Here is a 24,821-nt window from a genome sequence, read left to right as displayed (position 1 = left end):
TCACCACTGGGTCCAGCCAGCCAGAGACAGATATTCTTGGACTGAAGGTGTAGCCTAGTGGTAGGAATGCACCCTTAACATAATAACACACATACACACACACACACACACACACACACACACACACACACACACACACGGAGGGAGGGAGGGAGAAAGGAAGGGAGGGGGGAGGGGGGGAGAAAGAGAGAGAGATTCTTTAAGGTGAGGAAAAGAAGACTATTTACCTTTTGTCTCAGTAACTGCTCAGATTGTGACCTGGAGATATTCCCAGCAAACCAGCTGCAAAAGAATTCTGGATTTCAGAATCAATAACTTTTCAATTATATGACTTGTCTATCAACTTTTTCGTCTGCAAAATGAGGCATTGGCCTATATCATGGATTTTCAAACCTAATTATTGGACAGAATTACTTGAGGATATTTTCAAAACCCAGCTTCTTAGTCTCCATTGGACAGAATTACCCGAGGATATTTTCAAAACCCAGTTTCTTAGTCTCCATTGGCCAATCTACTTCTGGGATGAGGTCTGCATAATATCAAGCTGTGAATAGGCTGCTACAGTCCTTTTAGGTGACTTCTAAGTTAGCCTCCATTTCACTATTTTGAATAAGGATCAGAGATTAGACCGATGATGAGCCAGTGGGAAAGTCAGGAAGGCTAAGACAAACACTCTTGTCTTTCTACCCCAGCACATTTTATTTTAATAACCCGATAGAAGAACATTTTATATAAACTATTTTCAAAGTAAATGCTTTATTTTTTTTCTTCTGAGCAGGAAGATAGTCATCTAAGATGATATCCAGACAGGATGCAGAGATATGTGGGAAAGTCAATTAGAATTCCTTTTCTTTAAAAAGAAAAATAACCTTTGCTCTTTGAATTAATGAGCCAAGAACATCATGTCTTACTTTGTATGTGAAGCTCAATTAAAAAATTGTGTGTCATGTGAGGTTAGCTATCTATGTCTATGGCCATCTGGTTTGGGCTAAAATGTCACATATGGGAATAAGCAGGGTATGAGGTACAACGGAGCATGGGTTTGGTGAATCAGGAGGAAGTGGCTAAAGATAACACCTGAAGAAAAAACAAGTACAGAAGAGTGAAGGTGGGCATGAAGGCTTGTGGGAAAAAAGCAGTGCGGAAGGTGTCTTCCCAATGAGTGGGAACTGGTATTTTGTATGACATCTATATTAACGGAGAGAGGGATAACAGCAGCTGGACAGTTCAATAAAGTGGAAAGGTTCTTAGACCAGACAGTTTGGAGATTTGTGTAGTTTACTCTGAACAAGTCTCTTAGCCTTTTTGACCACAGACTTTTCTATCTGTAAAATTAGGAAGGAGGGTATCCTGTGAAACATGATGGTCAAAAGCAAGATGGGAGGAAATGGTTTATTTGTGTATTTCCTTCATTGAGGGAAACCAATGCAGGAACTCAGGCAGAAGCTTGGAGCAAAAACCAGTGGAGGAGCAGTGTTTTCTGGCTAGCTTCTGCTGGCATGCTCAGCTAGCTTTCTTATCTGACTTAGGACTACTTGCCTAGTTACAGTTCACAGTGGACCGGCCCTCCATCTCAATTAGCGATGAAGAAAATGCCGGCCGGAAGACAATTTCTCAGGCAGACTCTCTTTTCCCAGGTGTGTCAAACTGACAACCGAGATTAGCTATCACAGGGCTCATCTTGAGCAGCCTTTTGTAAAAATGCTGCATGTTGTATAAGTAACACTTGAGGAATTAACGATAGTTTCCTTTTTAACTCATATTTCAATGTCATAACAGTCAATCTAAAGGCCATTTAGAAAATATGATGTAAGACACAAAAATGGTGATAGCAAAAGGTTCCTGAAAGTGTAGCAGTCAAAAATTGCCTTAAAACTAAACATGAAATGGATCTGGTATTTCTGGTAGTGCTCAACTGTGTTGCATCACACAACTTAACTGCAGCCTTGTTCTGAACACACAATATGGTGCACAACACCAATAAATGCTGTCTGAAACAGCACAGGCCAGAGTCAAGGTCATTGTGTTTTATGTATCACAGTATTTGTAGTACACATACAAAGTTTTCTGTTCTCATGGAAACATAATGGTTTAATTACTGAAAACAAAGATTTAATCTTTTCCTACCATCATTTCTTAACATATAAGTATCAAGTTGGTATATATTTAAATGTTTTTATTTATATTTTATATATGAGTGTTTGTCATGTATTTCTGCGAGCCACAAGAGGGCACCAGATCTCATTATAAATGGTTGTGAGCCACCATGTGGTTTCTGGGAATTGAACCCCGATCCTCTGGAAGAACAGTCAGTGCTCTTAACCACTGAGCTATCTCTCCAGCCCAAATTGGTATATCTTTGCATTGCATTTTATTGGATTGTTTCATTCTAATGATTGCTGTTTGAGCTGCTTACTGGAGTTTCATTTAATATATTATTCAATGAATTTTGGTTTAGCATTAGAACAGACTTTCCTCTTCCATAGGCAGTAGGCATATAAGTGTTGCACATATATACAGGTAAAATACCCATACACATAAAATAATATAAAAACATTTTTTTTAAAAAATCAATTCTGTAAAATTTTGAAGATGTTCTTCCTTTACTATCGGATATTTAACTAAGGTCTATTTCTTTCTGTAATGTAAACAAGCAACTTTGCTTTCATATTTAATAAATGACCAAGTTATAGATATATCAAAGAATGGTTTTAAAACAAAATTCCTTATGACTTATTATTATTGGTTCCTATACTTATTTTATAATCCTATATACCTGGGAGGGTCACAAACCCTTTTCTGGTTAAAAAAAAAGTCTGTGAGCAGAAAAGTTTAAAAGCCCTGATCTGGGCTATATACCGGTGGATGGATAGCTAGAAAAAAAGAAAGGATCATGAATAAAGACAAGTACTTGGACATGTAAGGTGAGATTATATATATATGTATATACATACATACATACATACATACATATATATATATATATATATATATATATATATATATATATATATGGCATTGTCCTAGTTAGCCTTAGCACAGCCTAGAGTCACCTGATAAGGGAGTGTCAATTGAATGATTGCTCAGATAAGACTGGTCTGTGGACATATATGTGGGAATTGTCCTAGTTGCTAGTTGATACAGGAAAACCGAGCCCTCTGAGAATAGCCCCATTTCCTGGTCAAGTGGTACTGGGCTGTATAAGAAAGCTACCTAAGCAAGATTCTGTGATCTGAGCAGTGGTGGCCCAGCCTGTAATCCCAGCACTAGGGAAGCAAAGGCAGGTGGATTTCTGCCAGCCTGGTCTACAGAGTGAGTACCTGGACATCCAGAGCTGTTACACAGAGAGACCTTGTTTCAACACCCCCCCAAATAACCAAAAAACAAAACAAAACAAAAATCCAAAAACTGAACAAGCAAGGCTCTGAGCAAGCCACCAAGCCACCCATGGTTTCTGCTGTGCCTTCTTGGCTGTGAGAGAGTTCCCTGGTTGGGGGTGATGCTATATGGACTAGCAAGCAGTTCTGCCTTCAAATTCCTGCTCAAGTTCCTGCCCTGATTTCTTGCAGTGACAGAATGTTACCTGTAGGCATAAGCCAATTAAATCCCTTCCTCCCTGAAGTTGCTTTTGGTCAGTGTTTCATCACAACCTCAGGAAGCAATCTAGGACACACATCTTCCTAAACCTTCACGTGAATAGACTTGTTACCTGTGCCATTATTTTTTGCTGAACTCTGTCTCTGTTTTTTTTTTTAATTTCGTATAAAATGTCAAAAAGCCCAGCTCTAGTCCCAACATGATTTTCCATCTAAATCTCAGTGCTTCTGTCTTTATTTGAATGAATTAGACTTGCTCAAGACATCAAGAATTGCTCAAGACATCATGACTATAAGACAAGTGATCCAGTGACAGTATAGGAAGTAGGGGGTGTCAAGTAAGATGTGGGATCATATAGCCCTGTAAATCTTAAGTTCCTTTTCAGAGATCTTTGATTTTTATAGAAGATGGGATTTTTATCTAGTAGAAACAATGTTGTAGAGCTTCAGTTCACATATGGGTGAAAGCCTAAGCCTTGACAATTTAAATATTTGCTCTCCTCTTGGAGAGCAGAAATCACAGAGGAACACTGCTTACTGGCTTGATTTCCATGGCTTTCTGCCTTCTTATAGCATTCAGAACGGCTTGCCCAGGGGTGGCATTGTCTACAGTGGGCTGTAGTGGACCCTTCCACTTATCAATCATCAATCAAGAAAATGTCCCACCGACATGCCCACGGGCCACTCTGAAGGAGGCAATTCTTCAATTGACATTCTCTCTTCCCAGTGAACTCTTGGTTTCCATTAAGTTGATAGCTAGAGTTAACTGTTAACAGAAGGCTAGAATGTGGGAAATAGTATCACAAAAGAATGGAGGATATATCACATGTTCCCTAATGTGAGAGATATGCTTAGAACAAGGGTAGATTACAGGTTAAAGGAGAAGAGGAAACATATAGGTTCATTGTAAAACCTCACACTTTACATGTAACTAATAAATCAGTAACAGCACTCACTCAAAAGAGAACGTAAGTATGCTAGTGTCCATATGAATTCTAAACCTTCTATAGTTCTTTGACTATTGAGTGTCTGCAAAATACAATATTCTATATTATTCTCATCTTTCTTCAACACAAATATTTAAGTCTAGGAGACAATAATATCAACACTTATAGAATGACAGAAAACCTTGAGATTTGGAAAGAACTTTAATGGCCCTTAGGCCTACCCAAGGACATAAATAGGGTGACCACTCATTCTTATTTTCCCAGAACAGATCAACAATTTACGACACATGTCTATGGGATCTGTCTTTCTGTCAGGGATCTCAATTTGAATGCCAAATAATAAGGCCATTCCTATAAACATAAAGGCTGTAATGCTGAGTAGTTCAGCGTACTATTGTTAGTACATCATACCAAATGCCTCAGTAAGAGCTTCCTAACATTAACATGATTAGAGGGCACCAACAAATAATGAGTAGAAACATTATATTCTTTATTTATGAAGTGAAAACACTGACCATGTGATAAATCCAGTGAATATATGCAGCAGATTTAGATAGTTCAGACTGGGGAAAACATCTTCACTGATAACTGATAATAAAGTTCATTGCCACTTGCCATTTAGAAAAATGGCTCAGAGCCTCACATGAATTTACACATGTGAGTATAGCCTGCTATGAAAGTCTGAGCAATGTTTTATTGACTTCAAGGAATCAAACAAATACATCTAATTCTACTTTTAGAAGAAATAAGACTTTCAACACTCACTCGTAATCATCCAAATTTTCCTCTTCTTCAGATGAACTTGACTCAGGGAATCCCCTTAAGAGTCCAGAAACAATGTTAATACCAAACAAACAAGTCAATCGAGAAACATTCCAAGTGCCCAGCACAGCAATAGCAAAACTCTTACTTATTTTATCAATATATACAAAATTAAGTTTCTGCTAAATTTCCTCTTTGCACCTGGGAAAGATATTGGCAAAACGAAACGGCAAATAAATCACTCACAAGCTGAGTTTATACCTAGTGCAATAAGAGAATGGCTCTTTAACAAAGGGCTTCTAGGAACTCAGTCAGGCCGTTTTGATTCTTTCAGAAGAGTAACATTATGAAACACATGAAGATTCCTTCAAAAATGGCTACAGCATAAAATGTAAAGGTTAGTGCTATGCCTGGAGAGATGGCTCAATGGTTAAGAGCACTTTCTGCTCTTGCAGAAGGCTTTGATTCAGTTTTCAGCACCCACATGACAGCTCACAACCATCTATAACTCCAATTCTAAGAGATCTGATGCCCATTTCTGGCCTTTGTGGACACTACACATAAATGGTGCACTTGCATGCAGTCAAAATACTCATATACATAAATAAAAAATAAAATTGAATGATATTTTAAAATATTGGTGATATGCATTGAGCTATTCTTAGGGAAGATTATTTATCCTGCATTGCTTTTTCTCTTATTAGATATGCCTGAGCCAGTATGTCCTAATATCAGAGTGCATAATGAGTGAAGAGTAGGAATAATCAATGTGAGGAAAATTTAACCAAAAACCCTCAATGAGACCCACCTATATGTTCAGATGCAAACTCCATGGGCATTTTTGGATTATATTTACCTAGCATGTAAAGTCTTATCGCAAACTTATTTCAAATTTGGTTAGTTTTCCTGTAAACACAAGTAAATTTTGAGTATAAAGTAGCATTTAGACTGGACTTACCATGACATCTTTGAGGTGTTGTGATATACAGTATTTCTTTCCACTTGGTTATTGCTGGCAACATCTTCCTCACTGCAAATAAAAATATATGGTTAATGGGGTGAATGTAAAAGTTCCTGGTAAGCAGCTATATCTTCTACTCATTTTTCTGCAAGGCTCATTAACAGACTAGAATATCAGTAATAATGGAGAAGTTGGAATGCTGGGGATCCAGAACCTAATTTTGATTTATCTATCTCGGTTCTCTTTAGCTCTCTTAAAAATTTAGCCATTCCTTGTCCACCTCTGTGTATGACCTAACATCCTTGTAACTGACAGTCAAACGTTTTGCAATGTATTTGCTTAACAGACCACTAGAAAAAAATGAAATAAAAGGAGGAGGACGTGACTACTACTAAAATATGGAGAAAATTTTTATTTTAGATAGAAGGGAGAAAGCAGGGAAAGGGAAGAGTCCAGGCTGAATATGGTGGCAGACTAAACTGGACCATAAGAGGAGCGAGGGGGAGGGAGAGCAAAAGATAAGCAGCCAACCAAGAGAGAGGTACCCAAAATGACTGCTGGCTGCATTATATAGGCAAGAGAAGCTGAGGGAAGGGAAGCAGAAGCTGCTTCCTGGGAGAGAAAGATTTGGGATAGAGGGCCAGGGTGAGAAGTATTGGTTGGAGCTGCAGGTATTGAGTGATACTAGAAGAGATAGCCAGCAGCTGCTGTCTGCTTTGATATGTTAATAGGCACCTCAGTTAGCCATTTGTCCTGGGTTTCTTTGAGACCTAATGAGCACTCACTTCCATAAACCCCAAAGCCAAATTGTCAAAGTTAAATGCTGGAGACTATTCATGTTTTCACTTCTCTAAACAACTTGGTTTGACCCATATACACCTGCACTGGATGTGCTTGATCACTTGTGGGCGGGAGGTATGTGGGCAGAAAATCCATCAGAATGTATGCTTGCTTCTGATTGGATGTAGGTAGAAGGCAGGAGGAGGGGAGTAGGCAGGAAATATGTCAGGATATATGCTTTCCCCTGATTGGATCTGATGGGGGGAAATACGGTGGCCTGGTGGGTTGCCCTTTTAAACCCCTACAAGGCATGAGTCATGGCCATTTTCTGGGAACTCAGAGAGTCCATCAACTTGGCCAATATTTATTTATTTATTTTTCAGTTTAAATTTAGATAAGAAACAAGGTTGCTTCACAAGTCATTTCCAGGTCCCTCTCCCTTTCCCTCCCCTCCTCCCGTGCCCTCCCCCCCATTATCCCCTCATTTCCCCAGGGAGGGTGAGGCCCTCCATGGGGGTGTCCATAGTCTGAACTTGACCAATATTTAATTAAAACTTGCTTCAAATTTGGCTTTAAACTGTGCTTGTTGTACTTTTTTAAAAAAAGCAGCTCGAGAGAAAGACACCATGCGACAGAGTTCAAGCAGAGGGGTTTTTATTAAGGGAAAATGATTGTAAATGGTAACGGGGATGGGAGAGACCAGCCTCTGGGGACAGGAGTAACAGGAGAGAGGAAAGAGGGGCAGAGAGAAAGAGGAAGCAGAGAGAGAGAGAGAGAGAGAGAGAGAGAGAGAGAGAGAGAGAGAGAGAGAGAGAGAGAGAGAGAGAGAGAGAGAGAGAGAGGGAAAGCGATGGAAAGTGGGTAGGGCCCCTTTAAAAGGGAACATAGTGAATAGGCTCTTAGTGGCAGCAGCTGAGGGCATATCCTGTTTTAACTTCAACACAGTTGCTCCCCCCTTTGCTGTAGTCCCTCTTCTCTGATGTTTCCACCTGTGTATTTGAAAAATGTTTTTCTTTATGACTTTTTTTGTTCTGTTTCTAAAAAATCTTATGAGCCAGCTGTAGTGATGCATGCTTTTAATCCCAGCTCTTGGGAGGCAGAGGCAGGCTGATTCTGTGAGTTCAAGACCAGCCTGGTCTACAGAGTGAGTTCCAGGACAGCCAGGGTTGTTAAACAGAGAAATCCTATCTCAAAAACAAAACAAACAAGCGAATCCCCCCCAATCATCATGAAAGTGCTATGTCATTAGAACATGGAATTTTGAGTGACCTCAATTTGTGTTACTGGGCCATGGACACTCATATATGGCTCCAAAATAAACTCTTCCTTTTCTTTTTTGAAGTGACAGTTGTGATTTCTTTTTTATTGACAGTGCATCTATAAATGTGCGATTACTGAATGTTAAGTGACAGACTAATTTGTTTCAGATAGACCTTAACAATTTGACTTCATTTGACATTTTGCTTCTTTCAGAAAGGCAATATTCTTGAACAAATGAGAACTGCTAATAATGACCTTCATGGCTCCACACAGCAGGAAAGCCAAATCGGGAGACAACCTGCCTAGCTTTGCTCTGCTTTTCTTGTGCATAAACATTCTGTCCTTTATATATCTTTAAGTATATTATTTTCCTCTCTGTTGGTGTGATTACAGCTAAAAATCTTGAACTTGTGACTCATCTGGACACAGATGGAGCAGCAAGATTTGCATAGTCCTTTGCCACCCATCATTTTATATTTTTTGTTCTGAGTGTTAAAAGCACGCACAAGGAAGTGTGTAACTCCTCCTAAAGTCCAAGGGTTGCTTTGTCTGGAATTTAGAACCCATTTCCTGTTTGCCTTCACAGCCCAGCCTTTTTTTCTAAATTACAATTCACAGGGACAAGCTGCGTTAGCAAGGAAACACTCCCCTGGCCTTGTTTCAAGAAATGCCTAGAGAATTCTAAATGTCCTCAAATTCTAAAATGCTTTCTCCCCATCTTTTCAACCAGCATTGCCCCTGAAGAGAGCCTTTTGCCTTCCTCCTCCATAAGAAACTCTCACTGAAAAAGGCAAAGCAATTTATTTATTTACCCCCGTTTTTCGGTTTTAATCATCTGTGCGTGCGTGCGTGCGTGCGTGCGTGTGTGTGTGTGTGTGTGTGTGTGTGTGTGTGTGTGTGTGTGTACAACTTGCAACAATTTGAAGGAGCCAGTTCTCTACTTCTACCATGTGAGATCTGGGGTTGAACTGGGAGCATCAGAGATGACATGATTGAACTGATGGCACTGAGCCATCTTGCCAGCCCGGATCTATAAGAGCACTGGGCAGCAGACAAACAAATGCAGCCCTTTCCTCAGCAATCATGTATAGACACTATACTTGGAAACTAGTTGTGCCCTAGAGTGAAAAGGACTGTGCGTTATTATATTTAAAGACATTTAAATCCAACGGAAATACTTACGTTCTTTCAGATTCCACATGATCCTGTGGCTGCATCATTGGTACAGTGAGGCATTTGCTTTAAGTAAAAATAATGAGGGTGAGTCAAGGAATAAGAGCATAAGAGGAGATAGATGATGAGTCAGAGATGCTCTGTATTTACTCTGTGTAGAGACAGACATCAGCAGCACACTGCAGGGAAACTGAAAACTCTGTGAGAATGATAGGCAATGGCCAGCAAAGAAGGAAAGGATAACACTGGACCTTTCCTACATGATTCCGTTGCCATTCAGTTAAACATTTATTGATCATCAAGTATGGCACAGATCACAAAGATATATTCACGTTATATATCACCTTCAATGTGTTTTGAATTCTAAGTTTGGATAGCATCATTGGGTTGAAAACTTGAAGGAACTAAGTAAATCCACCTGAAACTCATTCTTTTATATAAGAGATACATTTCCCCCCTTTTAAAATTTAAATTAGAAACAAGCTTATTTTACATGTCAATCCCAGTTCCCTGTCCCTCCCCTCATCCCCTGGCCCCCACAGACTCCCTATCCCATCCCTTTTCTGCTCCCCAGGGAGGGTGAGGCCTTCCATGGGGGATCTTCAAAGTCTGTCATATCATTTGGAGTAGGGCCTAGAGTCTCCCCTATGTGTCTAGGCTGAGAGAGTATCCCTCTATGTGGAATGGGCTCCCAAAGTCCATTCATATACTAGGGATAAATACTGATCCATTACCAGAGGCCCTATAGATTAACCAGACCTCCAAACTGACATCCTCATTCAGGGGGTAAGAGACACATTTTATAGATTCTGTGTTTAGGATTGTACAGTTATTTTGGGGAAGTGGGAGCAAGGAGAGGAAGGACTAAAACGTTGAAGCTATCACAAGGAACCTTAGATGGGATAATTGAAATATATGCTTTCAGGTCCAGAGTGACCGTGTGCTTCTCCACTCTTTTTAAAGGTTATTTATTCATTCATTTATGTATTTATTGTGCGAGTTCTCTATTTGCATGCATGACTTTACACCAGAAGAAGGCAATAGATCCCATTACAGATGATTGTGAGCCACCATGTGGTTGCTGGGAATTGCTGTTAGGACCTTTAGAAGAACAGTCAGTGCTTTTAAGCCCCGAATCATCTCTCCAACCCTCAGCTTCCCCACTCTTCTAGTTGAAGTACTGAATATTTTTGAAGAAGTTTGAGACTGCAGTTCTAGGCTATGGGGCAATGTTTATTCTATACTCTGGAAAGCAAGCTTAAAAGCTTAGCTTTACCTTTTCAGTTTTCTTACTTGCCACCAGTCAGGGCAGTCTTCCCTTGGAATATAGCGTATGTTGATGGTTGGCTGGGAGCCATAACTTCTTTTAGAGTGGCTGTCATATTGGGATGGAGTGGTGCTTGAGGATGATGCATCCATTTTGAGAACAGGAACTGCCCGAGGAATCTTCAGCTTTGGAGGACAAGAGATTTAATTATATTACAAAAGAGGCACAGGTCCATGAACAGAATATATCAGTTCCTACACAGAAGAGGAAGGATGGAAGAAAGGAAAGGAGAAAGGAATGGAGACAATGTTAAGCATTGGCAAGAATGCAGAACAACTGTTAGCTCACACTTTTGCTAGTTGGAAACTCATTTGCAGAATGTTGTAAGGCTGGGTGTCTAATATCCTATAGCCCAGCAATTATATGCTATATATCCAGCAGTGAAATAAAAGATGTGCAAAATAATGGTCACAGCAAAATTGTTAGAATTTGATAAAATTGGAAACTACCAAAATACTTATCAAGATGATAAAATAGAAAATATATTGCTGCTGCAGTAGATTAAGAAATGGCTTCCCCAGATATTCATGTCCTAACTCACAGAAACTGTGAATATTTTCCATGGTGAATGGGACTCTGGTGACTGTGACTAAGTTAAGGTGTTTGAGATGGGGAGATTATTCTTGGAGATAGAGATGAGCCTGATCTAATCAGAAGTGTCAGGGATGAGCTAGAACATGCTAGCAGAGGCATGCAAGCAGGGAAGCTGCTGCCCTTTTGGTGCTGAGGACAAAGGAAGGCACCTGAAACCACTGAAAATAGTGGCCTTCAGAAGCTAGGCAAGGCAAGGAAACATCCCCACCCCTTCATAAAGCCTTCAGAAGAAACAACTGACTAGACCTTTTTAGGCATTTGACCTTCAGAACTATGAGGCAACAACTCAATTAATCACATTGCTTTAATCCACTTAGTTTGTGGTAATCTTTTGGAGCAACATTAAGAAAATAATTCATTAGTATAATCATATAATAGAATTCTATAAGCAATAATAATAAAATATAACCACTTATTAAAATGTATGACTTTCTACAGGATACCCCAGAGAAAGGGAAAGGTACAAGATCTCCTGAGCAAATTGGGAGCATGGGAGGAGGGAAGAGGGAGCTAGGAGAAAGAGAAGGGGAGGAGGGGAGAGGAGGACATGAGGGAGCAGGAAGGTTGACTCTGGGGAAGAATAGATAACAAGAAAAGAGATACATAGTAGAGGGAGCCATTATAAGTTCAAAGAGAAATCTGGTACTAGATTTCTAGAGATCTACAAGGATGACCCCAAGTAACAATCTAAGCAATAGTGGAGAGGCTATCTTAAATGCCCTTCTCTGATAATGAAATTGATGACTACCTTATATGCCATCTTAGAGCCTTCATCCAGTAGCTGATGGAAGCAAAAGCAGACACCCACAGCTAAACACCGAGTGGAACTCTTGGAATCCAGTTGCAGAGAGGGAGGAGTGATGGGCAAAGGGGTCAACACCAGGCTTGTGAAACTCACAGAAAGAGCTGACCTGAACAAGGGGGAGCTCATGCACCCTAGACTGATAGCTGAGAAATGAGCATAGGACCAATCTAGACCCCTGAAAGTGGGTCTCAGTTAGGAGATCTGGGCAATCTATGGGGACTCTGGTAGTGGATCAGTATTTATCCTTAGTATATGAATGAACTTTCAGAGTCCGTTCCACATAGAGGGATACTCTCTCAGCCTAGACACATTGGGGAGATTCTAGGCCCTGCTCCAAATGATATGACAGACCTGAAGATCTCCCATGGAAGGCATCACCCTCCCTGGGGAGCAGAAAGGGGATGGGATAGGTGGGGGCAGGGGATGAGGGGAGGGAGAGGGACCTGGGATTGACATGTAAAACAAGCTTGTTTCTAATTTAAATAAAAAAATTAAGAAGTATGACTCTCATAAACTGAACCAAAAAAGACAGGCTAGTGACTATGTAATCTCTCTCTCTCTCTCTCTCTCTCTCTCTTTATATATATGTATATATATATGTGTGTGTGTGTATGTGTATGTAAATCAAGCAATCAATCAATGAGGTTGAACATCTGGCTAGCAATTGCTCTTGGGCTGATGTACTAACTGAAATGTAACTTAAGTACCCCTGACATTTCCTGATGTTCTCTTTCTTAATCTGAATGATCTGAATGGTTTACAAAGATTGGTTCAGATTCTGAAAATTAATAAGATGAGCATATCTGTGTGCTTTTCTTAGTGTACATTGTATGTCATGAAAAACCTTTTCTGTGTATGAACTCTAAAATTGATTTTTTATTTTGTTTGCATTATATTTTCCTCTTTTTTTGTTTCAGGGTTATCATTTATTTGGAGTTGAAGATTTGCTATCCTAGAACTACTTACTGATAAATTCAAAGCTGGGTTCTCTCCAAAGATAAACACATTTGTAAAAATTTCTCAAATGCATTCTGAGCAGAATCTCTAAAGGACTGTTTATTCATTCCAAATCCCCGCATCCAATTGAGAAAACAAACTCTCTACTGAGTACTGTGGTCAAACACACGCGCGCGCGCGCACACACACACACACGCACACACACACACACAGGGCAGGGGAGGGGGAGAGGGAGGAGAAAGGGAGTGTTCCTATTCCTTTGATGACACACTCTCTCTTTGATCTTTGGTTAATTTAAACAACTTATACTCAAAACCAGCTTCGGACTCTGTGAACACTGAAGAATAGTGTGTAGAGAGATTGAAAAAACCAGAGAGTTGCTGGGCGGTGGTGGTACACACCTTTAATCCCAGCACTCGGGAGGCAGAGGCAGGGGGATCACTGTGAGTTGGAGACCAGCCTCGTCTATAAGAGCTAGTTCCAGGACAGCCTCCAAAGCCACAGAGAAACCCTGTCTCGAAAAACCAAACCAACCAAACTAACAAACAAAATAACAGAGAGTTTATGGAGGACCGCTGCCAAACACTGTCTTCTGGACACGACGTGACTGCTGCACTCATGATCTCACAGCAACTGGGGTTGCCTGCAGAATACCCGTTTAAGACAAGGCAGTCACCATTCCACCATGGAGGAGGACTCACAAGCTCTCACCCCTAGCAGAGGAGCTGTTGGCAATTGACGGCTACTGGAAGACAGAGGGTCAGTTTTCTTTAGGGATGTGCCCTGGTAAGTGGAGCACACTCCAGAGGATGACCCCACACTCATGAGTATGTGGGCAGCACAAATTGAACTTTGTATGTTATAAAAAATAAGAAGGGATCCTGAAGTTGAAGACAGGATGTGCAGCTGGGGTATGGGAGAGAGTAGAGGGTAGATATAATCAAATTATGTTGCATGTGTATGGAATTGTTAAAGAATAAATAAAATATTTTTATAAATAGACTTGGAACCCTTAGACCATTGAGTTGTCTGCTGATTTTCCACAGATTTCCCAAAAAATCCATTGCAAGAGATAAGATTTGTTGGTTTCTAGCTCCTAATTTGCCCTCTGTGCTTAGATTTGTTTGAAATAAACTTCTGTGGGAATAATGCTTTTTAAGTGTAGAATTAGTGACTTAGTAAATGTGTCTAGTTCTATGGTCATCATTACAATCTGTCCTTTATAGGAATATTTCCATTATTCCTATAAAATTCCCCCTGTCCTTTAGCAGTCAGTTTCCATTTCTGTGCTGATCACAGGCAATATTACCTGGACATCTGTCTTTGTAACTTTGTCCATTCTAGATATTGTTGTTAGGATCACAGTTGTTCTCGCTTTGAATGCTAGAGTTGAACCCAGCAGGGCCTGGTGCTTGCTAGGCAAGTGCTCTACTACTGAGCTACTGCTTCAGCCCAAGATTTGTGAGTTTCAAGCAGCGGGCCTGCAGCAAGCACAAACAACAATGTTTCTAATACAAAATAAAAGTTCAAATAGTACTACCTATTCCCTAGGACTGCTATAACACATTGCCACCTGTTTGGTGGACTAAGACTATGGAAATTCTTCTTGCAGCTCTAGAGGTAAAAAGTCCCAATTCAAAGTTCCACCCTGGCTGTATTCTCTCCAAAGGTCAGCATGCCTTTGCTGACCTTGCTTTTGGTGGGTAACAAATGTTCCTTGGATTATGGTGTTATAACTCCAGTGTTTACGTATGTCTTCACACTGCCATCTCATTCATGTATACATCTCCCTGTGTCCCCGATCTTACAAAAGCACCAGTCTTCAGCCTTATGACCCATTCTTGCCCTGCATATTCTCATCTTGACCTTTATAAATTATGTCTGCAAATATCTTGCTTGCAAATGTCTCATTTTGAAGTTCTGTATGGACATGAGTTTGGGGAATGCTACTGAATGATTTTTTAAATGAGTTATTTTATTTAAATGAGTTATTTTATTTTAGTTATGTTGGTTCAGGAAAATGGTATAGGTTTTTCTCAGAAGGAGAAATAATCAGAACTTAAAACACACCATAAACCTGAGAGGTCCAATTAAGATGATGTTCTAGGGAACCTGGAGGCCACTTAAAACATCTTCTAGCATGTGGAGAAGCTGCCACCTGACTGGGAATCCTAAAAGTAGAAGGCTATGGTTATCAACAGAAGGGGGAGCAAGTTGCATATATTTTAATGATGTAGAGCTGTCAAAGTTTTGTTTGTTTTCCTATTGAAAGACTCCACACCCGGGAAAAAGTTGCCTAGAAACAATCTTGAAGGGACTCTGTCTAAAATAGGTGGAGTAACCCAATGTAAGGCTTGGGGATTGGCAAATGCAAGGGCTGAGTATAAAACATCTTTCCTGTCATAAAGTTCCATTTTTATCTGCCCCCCTCAGCAGAAAATCGACATTTAGGAAACTCATGCAGCTGCCATCACTACCAAATCATAATAGGACCATGTATAGTTATACTCTCATTAGTTGACTCAACTCTGAAAGGGTCACAAGGCCCAGGGTTCCATGATCCCTGCTCCAATGCAGGCTGCCAGTTAATAAAGACCAGAGTGAGGTAAAGGGAAGAGGTGTAGCATAGAATAAGGTAGCTATAACAACAGATAGGGACATACATATTCTGGAGACTGGTTTTGTTTTGTTTTTTTGATTGTTGCTTTTTTTTTTGGTCAGGGTCTCACTACATAGCTTTGGCTACCCTGGAACTCACCGACCTTGAACTCACAGAGAACCACCTGCTTCTACATCCCGAGGACTAGGATTAAAGGCGTGAGCCGCTATGCCCGTTCTCTTTGGAGGTTGTTCTAATGACCGGTAACTGGGGAGACTTTTATCATATGACAGTGACTGGAAAACTATGGAGTCTGTCAAAGAATTTATCTGGAGGCCGGCAAGTTGCATTAAATGGTTGGAGAGAATAACAGAGAGAATGAATTATGTTATTTAATGCTGTGTTCCACAGACTCCTTTCCATCACCAGGATATTTTCACAGGGTAGTTTTGTCCATGTTTGTAAGAAAAAAAGCATTGTCTGTTATGAGTGATGCCTCCATAAAGATTTGTCTCACATGAATGCAATTTTGGTGGCTACTTGTAGGCTTGCTGGTTAGGAAAATGTAGTAGTTAATAAATAATAAAATGTTGCAACGGTTCTATGTTTGACTACATTATTTAATACTAACTATAGATATGTGGTAGCTCATAGTTTTTTCTCTCTCTGCTGAGAAGTTAGTATGAACTACACATTTTTAGTCTTGAATCTGACAACAGTTAGTTTATTTACTATATCCTGTTTGCCAAAACACTTTTCAGACTATTGACTTGGCACAGAGATAATTGCACACCTGTTGGAACATGGTCCATGAATGCAGCTGTGTGAGGAGATTTCTGAAAGCTTGTTAGATAACTCCAAGGAAACGAAGCAGGAGTTGTGTAACCTGTTTCTTATAACATGGTTGTTCTTGGAATGTGTTCCTGTCCCTCCCAGGTATACTAGTTAGGAGTGGGTTTATTTCAGATTACTCAGTATCTTACTTTTCTTATTCAAAGAAGTTTCCAAGCATGTGTTGTCCTAGTGACTGTATACAGCTTAATCTCATGTTACCTTTGCTCATTTGACCTTGTTTAACTGTCAGAATACCCTCAGAGTATAAATTGTCTGATGTTTTGAATAAGCACGAGACGTTAGTCTGCCCCGTTTTAAGAGCCCCACTTCACAGGTTCATCCCACCAACTAGAGTGGTAACACACACCCATATGTAGTATTCACAATAGCTAGGAAGTGGGACAAGCATAGGTTTCTATCATCAGATGAATAGATAAAAATGTGATCTATATACACGATGGAATTTTATTTAGGTGTAAAGAAAAACAGAAACATGATATTTGGAGGAGAAATGGATGGGAACTGGAAAGCACTATGTTAAGTCAAACAAGCCAGACCCAGAAAGACCAATGCTGCATCATTTTTTCATATGCAGAACCTAAATTTAGAAGTGTGTGTGTGTGTGTGTGTGTGTGTGTGTAGATCATAAAACTAGAACAAGGATAACAAAGAATGATGAAGAGAACTTAAGGGGAAAATAAGAGGGTAGTGGAATATTTGGGACATACATGCAGAATGTGAAAGGAAACTAGTGGCAGAGAAGAGACAGGATGAATTAGAACAAAACAGAAAGGCACACATATACAAATATTCCAGACTTTGTATGTTAACTTAAAAAATAATTGAACAATAGACTTACTAGTCTCTCTGGGAAAGTGGGGGCTCTGTGTTTCTCCTCATTAATTGCAATGTGCAGGTCAGCATCTGAAAAGTAAGAGTAAACAGAACAAAGGAAAACACCAAACACTGGGAATCGAAACAACAAACCAGTTCACAGGAACAATACACCAGAGCAACTGAATTCAGGCAATGTTTGAAGCAGTTCTGGAGCTTTCTCGTGTAATGCTCAACTCACATAGCATTTTGTCAACACCAGCAACTGATACATTACATTGTCTGAATTGAAGGTTCAAGTTCCTCTAAATCTTATAAGCAATTTATGCTTCATTTCCACAAGTTATTAAGAAATCAACACACCCATACAGAATGGCCAATAACTTTAAGTAAATCTTATAATGATAGCCATTATCATGTTGACATATGTGGTAATTAAAACTATTATTTAAATTGTATCTTTTGCTCTATATTTGAAAAGCAGGGTTGCTTCATATTTTGTTATTTATAAGAAGAAAGAACTGAGCTATCTCTTGTGCATGTGCGTAAGCGAATGCTTGAGATGGGGTCTTAGGATGAGGCTTAATCTTAAGCTAGCTATGTAGCTCAGGCCAATCTCAAACTATAATATTCTTGCCTCAGCCTCCTGAGTATATGCCACCATGCCTGCCTTTGATTAAAAACAAAATAAAACACACACAAAAAACCCGCTTTCCTTTCTTTTATTTTTATTTTCTATACGGGTGTTTTGCTTGGATGTATCTGTGTACCACATGCAGATAGTGCAGAAGGAGATCCGAAGGCACCAGACTTGCTGGGACTGGAGTTACAGACTGATGTGAAGCAACATGTGGGTGCTGGGAATCAAACCCAGGCCTTCTCTGGAAGAGCAGCAGATGCCCTTAACCACTGAGTCGTCTATCTCTCCAGTCCCTCATTTTCTTACCAAGTGGGAAAACTAGCTATTTGATCCATGGTGATATCCTCACCACATTTTAGTTCTAAGGAGTTTTCTTTAAACTAGAAGAGTTATGAGAAGTATTAATGGGTCATTACTTGGTCCATGTTTTATTTTTTTGTTGTTGAACTGTTTTGAGAAAGTATATTTTGACAATATCCTTTGCCAACTCCTCCTAGATTCTCTCCACCTCCCTACCCATCCATATTCATGGTCATTTTCTCTCTGTTTGCCTGTTGTGGTTTCAATTTTAAATACATTTTTCATGAAATGAAAAAGGGATGTATTAATATTGAGGGAGTATGATTCAATTTACACTAAAATTATACTTCAGTTTCAGCATAGCATGCACAAAGCCACATTACTATGATGTCATCACTATGGTATATTTTATTTCTGAAAACCGATCTAGCACTCAGCAGGTTTGACCTAGTGGAGCCCCCACCCACCCGTGGTCCAGTGCAATAGGGAGTCACACATACATGCTTCCCAGAGAGTGCATCCTGGGGCTGCTTTGCAGCTCTGCTGGCAGCACAGGAACTTCCCATCCACAAAGAAGCCACTGTGGTACTTGATCAGCAGGTGGGGGTTGCCCCGTATCTCTGGAGGGCAAGTAGGAAGGACACAAGATATAAGCAGACATTGGCCCAAGAGAAGTAAGTAAAACCATAATCTCAGAACAATGACAATCTCATTTACCAGCAACTGAGGTAAGACCCAGTGTCTACCACAGCAGTTGGGTTTCATTCAGAAGTTAATAAACCCAAAGAATAAACAGAAAGCACAGTATGATCCACAATCTAACCCCAGCACAATAATGTATTATTCTGATATGGAAAAGTTAGGAAAAATGCATACACTGGCCAGCTTGCCATTAAGATTTTATAAATAGATCTGTAAAAGTTCTAAATGGGTTATAGCACCTGATGTTCTTTGGTGGCAGAAGTAGGCTGGGCGTAGATCTTAGGAAAAAGAATTTCTGACATATTGTACTCACTATATGTTTTCATTTGGAATTTTTTCAAAGAATTTTGCAGTATCTCCTCCTTCCACCGTTTCCTTAGTTCCGCCAATGTTAACTAGATTTTTTTCCTGATTCTTTCTCTTAATTATACACATCATTATTGTTCTAAAATTTGCCATCATTAGTCACATAATTATTTAGAGTGAATGGCAGATATATGACTTGAATGATGTCACCCATAAATATTTCCCCACATAGTTCTTATTACCAAGGGCATTTATTCTCTTATCTAACTAGAAAGCAAAATCTGAAATTCAGAAAATAAAATATAATTTTATTTAATATATTTAGTACGATATAATAATTCATATTTTATTTTCTCCAATTGTTCCAATAATGTTCTTTAAATGACTTATTCTTTCTGATCAAAGTTCCTATCCAGTATTATGTATGAAATTTAGTTGTTTAGTTGTCTTTGACCTGTAGTAGTTTCTCATCTTTTCCTTGTCTTTCATGATTTTGACATCCTTACTTTAAGGAATAAATAATTTGAAGGAGCTGGGAGGCTTTTTTTCTGAGACAAGGTCTTGTGTATACACATCTAGTTTTGCTTCACCATGTAGCCAAAGCTAACATTGAACTCTTGACTCTCCTGCCTCTGCTTCCCAAATACTGGGACTACAGGTCTCAGTCACCACATCTAGCCAGGGGCTACTTTTCTAGGATTTGTGTGTTGTTGTAGAATATTATTTTAAGATGTATTACATTTGTTTATGCTGTGGAACAATTGTCTTAATGATGCAAAGTTGTGTTACATTCTTTTATGTTGCATTTGTTTAACTCTGTGAAGCTGTGCTACTTTGCCTGTCTAAAACAACTGATTGGTCTAATAAAGAGCTGAACAGCCAGTCACAAGTCAGGAGAAAGGAGAGGCAGGCCTAGCAGGCTGAAAGAATAAATAGGAGGAGAAATCTGGGAGCAAGATCAGAGAAGAGTCAAGGGACCAGCTATCCAGCCACACAGCCAGATATGGAGTAAGAGTGAAAGTAAGATTACAGAAGTAAGAGAAAGGTAAAAGTCCAGAGGTAAAAGGGAAATAGGTTAATTTAAGAAAAGCTGTCTAGAAAGGAAAAAGAAAAGCTGCCTAAAAACAAGCTAAGCTAAGGCTGAGCATTATAGTAACAATAAGACTCCTTGTGATTTACTTGGGAGCTGGGTGGTGAGCTCCCAAAGAGCTAAAGAGTTAAAAGAAAAAAAAACTCCACCAACTGTAGTGTGACAGTGTGTATTAGAAAAGAGGAGTTAAGGGTGCAACTTTGTAGTAAAGCTCCTGCCTAGTATGCACCAAGTCCTGGGCTCCATCTCCAGTACTGGAAAAACAAAACATGAGAATAAGGCAATGTCAATCAAAACAAATAAAATTCTAATCTTTGAATATAGTCCTGTACCTACAAGAAATTAGCATCTTTTTCAATACAGCTAAAAGATGTCTAATGATTTAGCAGACAAGAGCTCAAGAAACATCTTTAGGTGGGGAGGGCTGGTTCTGTGTGTCACTTCAACGCTTCCTTCTTGATTTTATGTTCATCTAGAAAATTCCTAACTGCAAACCCAGAGAGTCCTAGTCTTCCTTTATTAACTCCACTTAAGGAATAATAATTAATATTGTGCTTGGTCATTGAGAGGGTACAGGACACTATACATAAATCTTTGGCCTCATATAGTTCAGTGAAAAGTGGGTTTTAGTAATGACATTCATTTAGTACGACTCAATTCATGTTAGCTGAAAATGCCAGCACCAAGGAAAAACTATACTTGCAAGCATTAAAAGTAAATTATTACAGAATGAATTAAGATTATAAAATGTTAATTTCTCAGTTTAGGCCCAAATATTCCCCAGGCATATTGCATGCTTTCTTTCTGTCTAAGTGCTTCCTCTTTAATGTGTCAAGATTCCCAATGTTTCCAACTAAAAGGATTTAGTTTTCTGAGTAACTAATCCTCCAACTAAGTCACAAAATCCACATTGCTTAATGATGGCATTAAAAAGTGTATGTGACTTTATGTATTTTTCCTCACATGCATTTCTTAGTCTACATAGTACCCCTGAGGGTTGGCTGTTCTTGCTATGATGATTCTTACAGAGCTAAATAGACTGCGGTAATTTAAATTGGCGAGGACTCATAAGGGGAAATATTTAAATGAGAATCTTTGTGTCCCCATAGCAAGTTCGTTTTTGCTAACTTGATGACAATCTCACCCACCTTGTCTATCCTCCATCACAGACACTGGAAAAAACTAACAGATACTGTTTTTCAATGTCTATTGTACATAGAGATAGATATGAGCCCTACTTCTGAGAAATGTAGTATGAACAAAAGTTTTCAGCAGGAGGATTCTAAGACAATTTAGAACCTTCTTGTAAGAATGCTAAAACAGAAAGTTAGAGGGAACCTGTGTCCCTGACATCCTTGAATGGCTGCCCAATCCCAAGACTGCCTGCCTCCCATTCCCGTGGGAGAGAAGGCACAAATAGATTTGTTCCAGTGATTGTTTGATGTCTTTTTTCCTCCAGTACAAAGCACTGCTAACAGGCACACACTTTCTGCTGTGCATACAGCAGCACTAGGAATGGAGACGCTAGAATTTCATGAGGGACCAAGAGATGTGTTGTTGCTTGTCTCTTGGTTCACCTTTTCCATCCATTAACAATCACATATGTTACTCCAAGGCCTGGACAACATGTATAGTTCCAGAAAGACCCACAAATGGAGACTTGGGGGCTAAACAAGAGCTAAATATAAAGAGTATCTATGTGACAAGCAAGTCCTCAGGGTTTCCCCCAAAGATGGTTTGCTGGGAAGCAAAATCTTAGGGCTCCTCCTGGAAGCCCCATTAGAACCACACGCCTTATATGTGAGAGGATATTTTAATATGTTTTAGAGTCACTCATACATGTAATTGCCATAGGAGAAAAGAAATATGCTCCTTACTTTGCAGGTCAGGAAAGGACCAGATGTGTTATATAAGGTAGATGACAAGGCAACCACGTCTGCCTGGCTCTGGCAGAGGTACCTGTCTCAATTCTTTGAGATGATTGTAGGTAATGAGGGATGCTTCTCTCGCTAATGACCACTTCACTACTCCACAAAAGAGATTGCTAAGTCCTTTCACATAAAGGGAAAATGAAGGGAACTACGTGTGGGGAGGGATGTACATGCATTGATGTGGAGTGGGTGTGGGCAATCTGAGGTGTACTGAGATAGTGCTGTAATCTAAAACATAAACATGAAATGAAAATCTTCTTCTGTCTAGGACGTTAAAACCCGAAGCCGCACCGATAGAATCATTGATTTGAGTTAAACACTACCCTTACAACATGACCCTTTTGAAAACAAGAAATATTTGAGAGGGAAATATCATGGTGCTAAATTAATAACAGCAATTCTCTCCCTTGTTACCATAGCAGCTGAAAAAAATCACAAATAAAATCTTCATTAAATCCTCAGTTTGGGTCACAAATATAATAGCTTGAAATGTTGTGATTTTCAAAGTTGGGTTCTGGTGATTAAATTTTGAGACTTCCCATTAACTAGGTTTATGGCATATATCTGTTTTCTTTTAAACTTGTGTGAAAAATGAAGACTAGTAATACCCCTGTCCATAGTTGTCAAGGGGATTATGCAACAAGATGCAACATGTGCTTGATAGAGTAGCTGGCAGGTGCTAAGTGCTCAGTACTGTTAGCACTGTCTATGAGTACTGGAAATATAGTCCCCACAGGACTTGAGGCGCAGCAGGAAGCACAGCTGGTTTGGCTCCCCATCCCCCACCACCTCCTGCTAGGGAAGACACAATAGCTAGCTCTGTGCTAGTTGTGAAAGCAAAGGCGATCCCCAGGCTTCCTGTCTGTAACACTGAGAACACAAAAGCGGGCATGAATACAGCCCGTTGCCTGAGCTTGATAGGAAAACAATTCAAGCCTTCACCATGGCATTCTGTTACCTTTTTGCAGTGCTTTCAGCCACTGACTTCGGCTCTCTTCGTTTGATGCGTAGACATAGAGAAGCCCATCTTTATACACAACCTGGAAGGGAAAACGAAAGCAGTGAATTTTGATACAAGTGTTTCATGGTTCAATCTGGTGTACCTGTAAATTTTTATGTTATCGGAAATAAACCTTTTTTTTCATATAACATGTACTAGCTTTGGAATTACGTGAAAACAACTACAGGTTTTTATGTCTTCTATATCTCAATATGTTTTGTGTCAGACACATGAGCACTTGGGAAAAATCCCAGCAACAAAGCATGGAGCAGTGATGGACACTAAAGCCTCATTTGGGGTGCCCTGGACGAGGGAGTATTATAATATGGTAAATTACATATTTCATAGGAGCTCTGTGGTTCATCTTTCTAACCAGTAGGCAGTTCCTCTCACAATTAGAAACCCTTTATCTTCTGTATCCTTAAGAAATATTTCCAGGGATGGAATATGAAAAGTTTTGCACTCTGATAAGCCTCTCTGTCAATGCAGCAATCCAAATCAGACCAAATCAAATCGAATTAGAAAAAAAAACCCACGTTTAATGAATACAGTGCTCCTGGGTGATTTTCTGACGCCCCACTTCCAGAGGAGACAGGGAAGAGAGACCGAAAACCCACATGTCTGTTTTCTGGGGGGGGGAGTGCAGTTTAAATACTCCGTGGAAGTGGTCTTGAGCATCTCTGAGGGAGGAGCTGTGTTTGGCAGGCTTTCTGAGATGAAGCAGGGTTTGGGGGTGGGAAAGAAAGATAGGGGAGGGGGCTTGGGTGGAACTTCAGCCATAACATCCCAGACTCTCGGGGTATATGGACACCAGGGGCTGGGGTAAAGCTTTCACCAGAACAGGATAGCCCTCCTTTTTGCTATGCCATATTAGGTAGTTTTCCCACATTCTGGTCAGTTTACACTTCGTGCTTATATTCAGGAAAACTGTGTCTCCTTGTTATGTCAGTCTGTCACATTATGGAGCATCTCAGACACTCCACACTATGTATTTTCTTATCCCTATGACAACGCTTGTTTGAGGGGCTAGAAGGATGATGACTCAAGCGGTAAGAAAATCGGGGTGTGCTCCCATTCAAGCCTATAAGCCCATTGCTCTTGAGATCACACGGAGGATGATTACTGGGGCTCCAGGATCAGTAAAAGATCCTGGAATAAGGTGACCTCTTGGCTCCACACTCAGGACACCCCATGTGAAAGGTTCAGGCATTACTCTGGCCTGCCCTACTACCTGACAGGATTCACTCAGGCAGCACTCTGGCCAGCCCAGAGTTCCATGAGAACCAGTCTACACACAGGTGCAAAGGACCCCTTTAAAGGATAGACCCCTGCCCACTTACATTCTTGTCTCCCCCCCCTCTTGGTCTCGTGTAATAAACTATGATTAATATGCTCTCCATGACTTGTACTCCATCCATCATGA

General features: G+C 39.9%; 1 protein-coding gene across 2 annotated transcripts in view; it reads right to left on the bottom strand.

The window, feature by feature from the left end:
- Bmx (BMX non-receptor tyrosine kinase) overlaps window positions 1-24,821 on the bottom strand; it is a 62,728-nt gene that overhangs the window by 25,848 nt on the left and 12,059 nt on the right. For both annotated transcript variants that reach the window (XM_040744080.1, XM_021229572.2), the window contains exons 4-11: window positions 23,357-23,438; window positions 18,870-18,989; window positions 17,455-17,519; window positions 10,756-10,931; window positions 9,489-9,545; window positions 6,264-6,335; window positions 5,309-5,362; window positions 228-282 (exon numbers count right to left, since the gene is read on the bottom strand). In XM_040744080.1, coding sequence (XP_040600014.1) covers window positions 228-282; window positions 5,309-5,362; window positions 6,264-6,335; window positions 9,489-9,545; window positions 10,756-10,931; window positions 17,455-17,519; window positions 18,870-18,989; window positions 23,357-23,438 — 681 coding nt within the window. The remainder of the gene's footprint in view (window positions 1-227; window positions 283-5,308; window positions 5,363-6,263; window positions 6,336-9,488; window positions 9,546-10,755; window positions 10,932-17,454; window positions 17,520-18,869; window positions 18,990-23,356; window positions 23,439-24,821) is intronic.

This window comes from Mesocricetus auratus, unplaced genomic scaffold (genome assembly GCF_017639785.1).
Source record: "Mesocricetus auratus isolate SY011 unplaced genomic scaffold, BCM_Maur_2.0 Super-Scaffold_100003, whole genome shotgun sequence".
Taxonomy (NCBI): Eukaryota; Metazoa; Chordata; class Mammalia; order Rodentia; family Cricetidae; genus Mesocricetus; species Mesocricetus auratus.
This window is presented reverse-complemented; position numbering and strand designations above follow the sequence as displayed.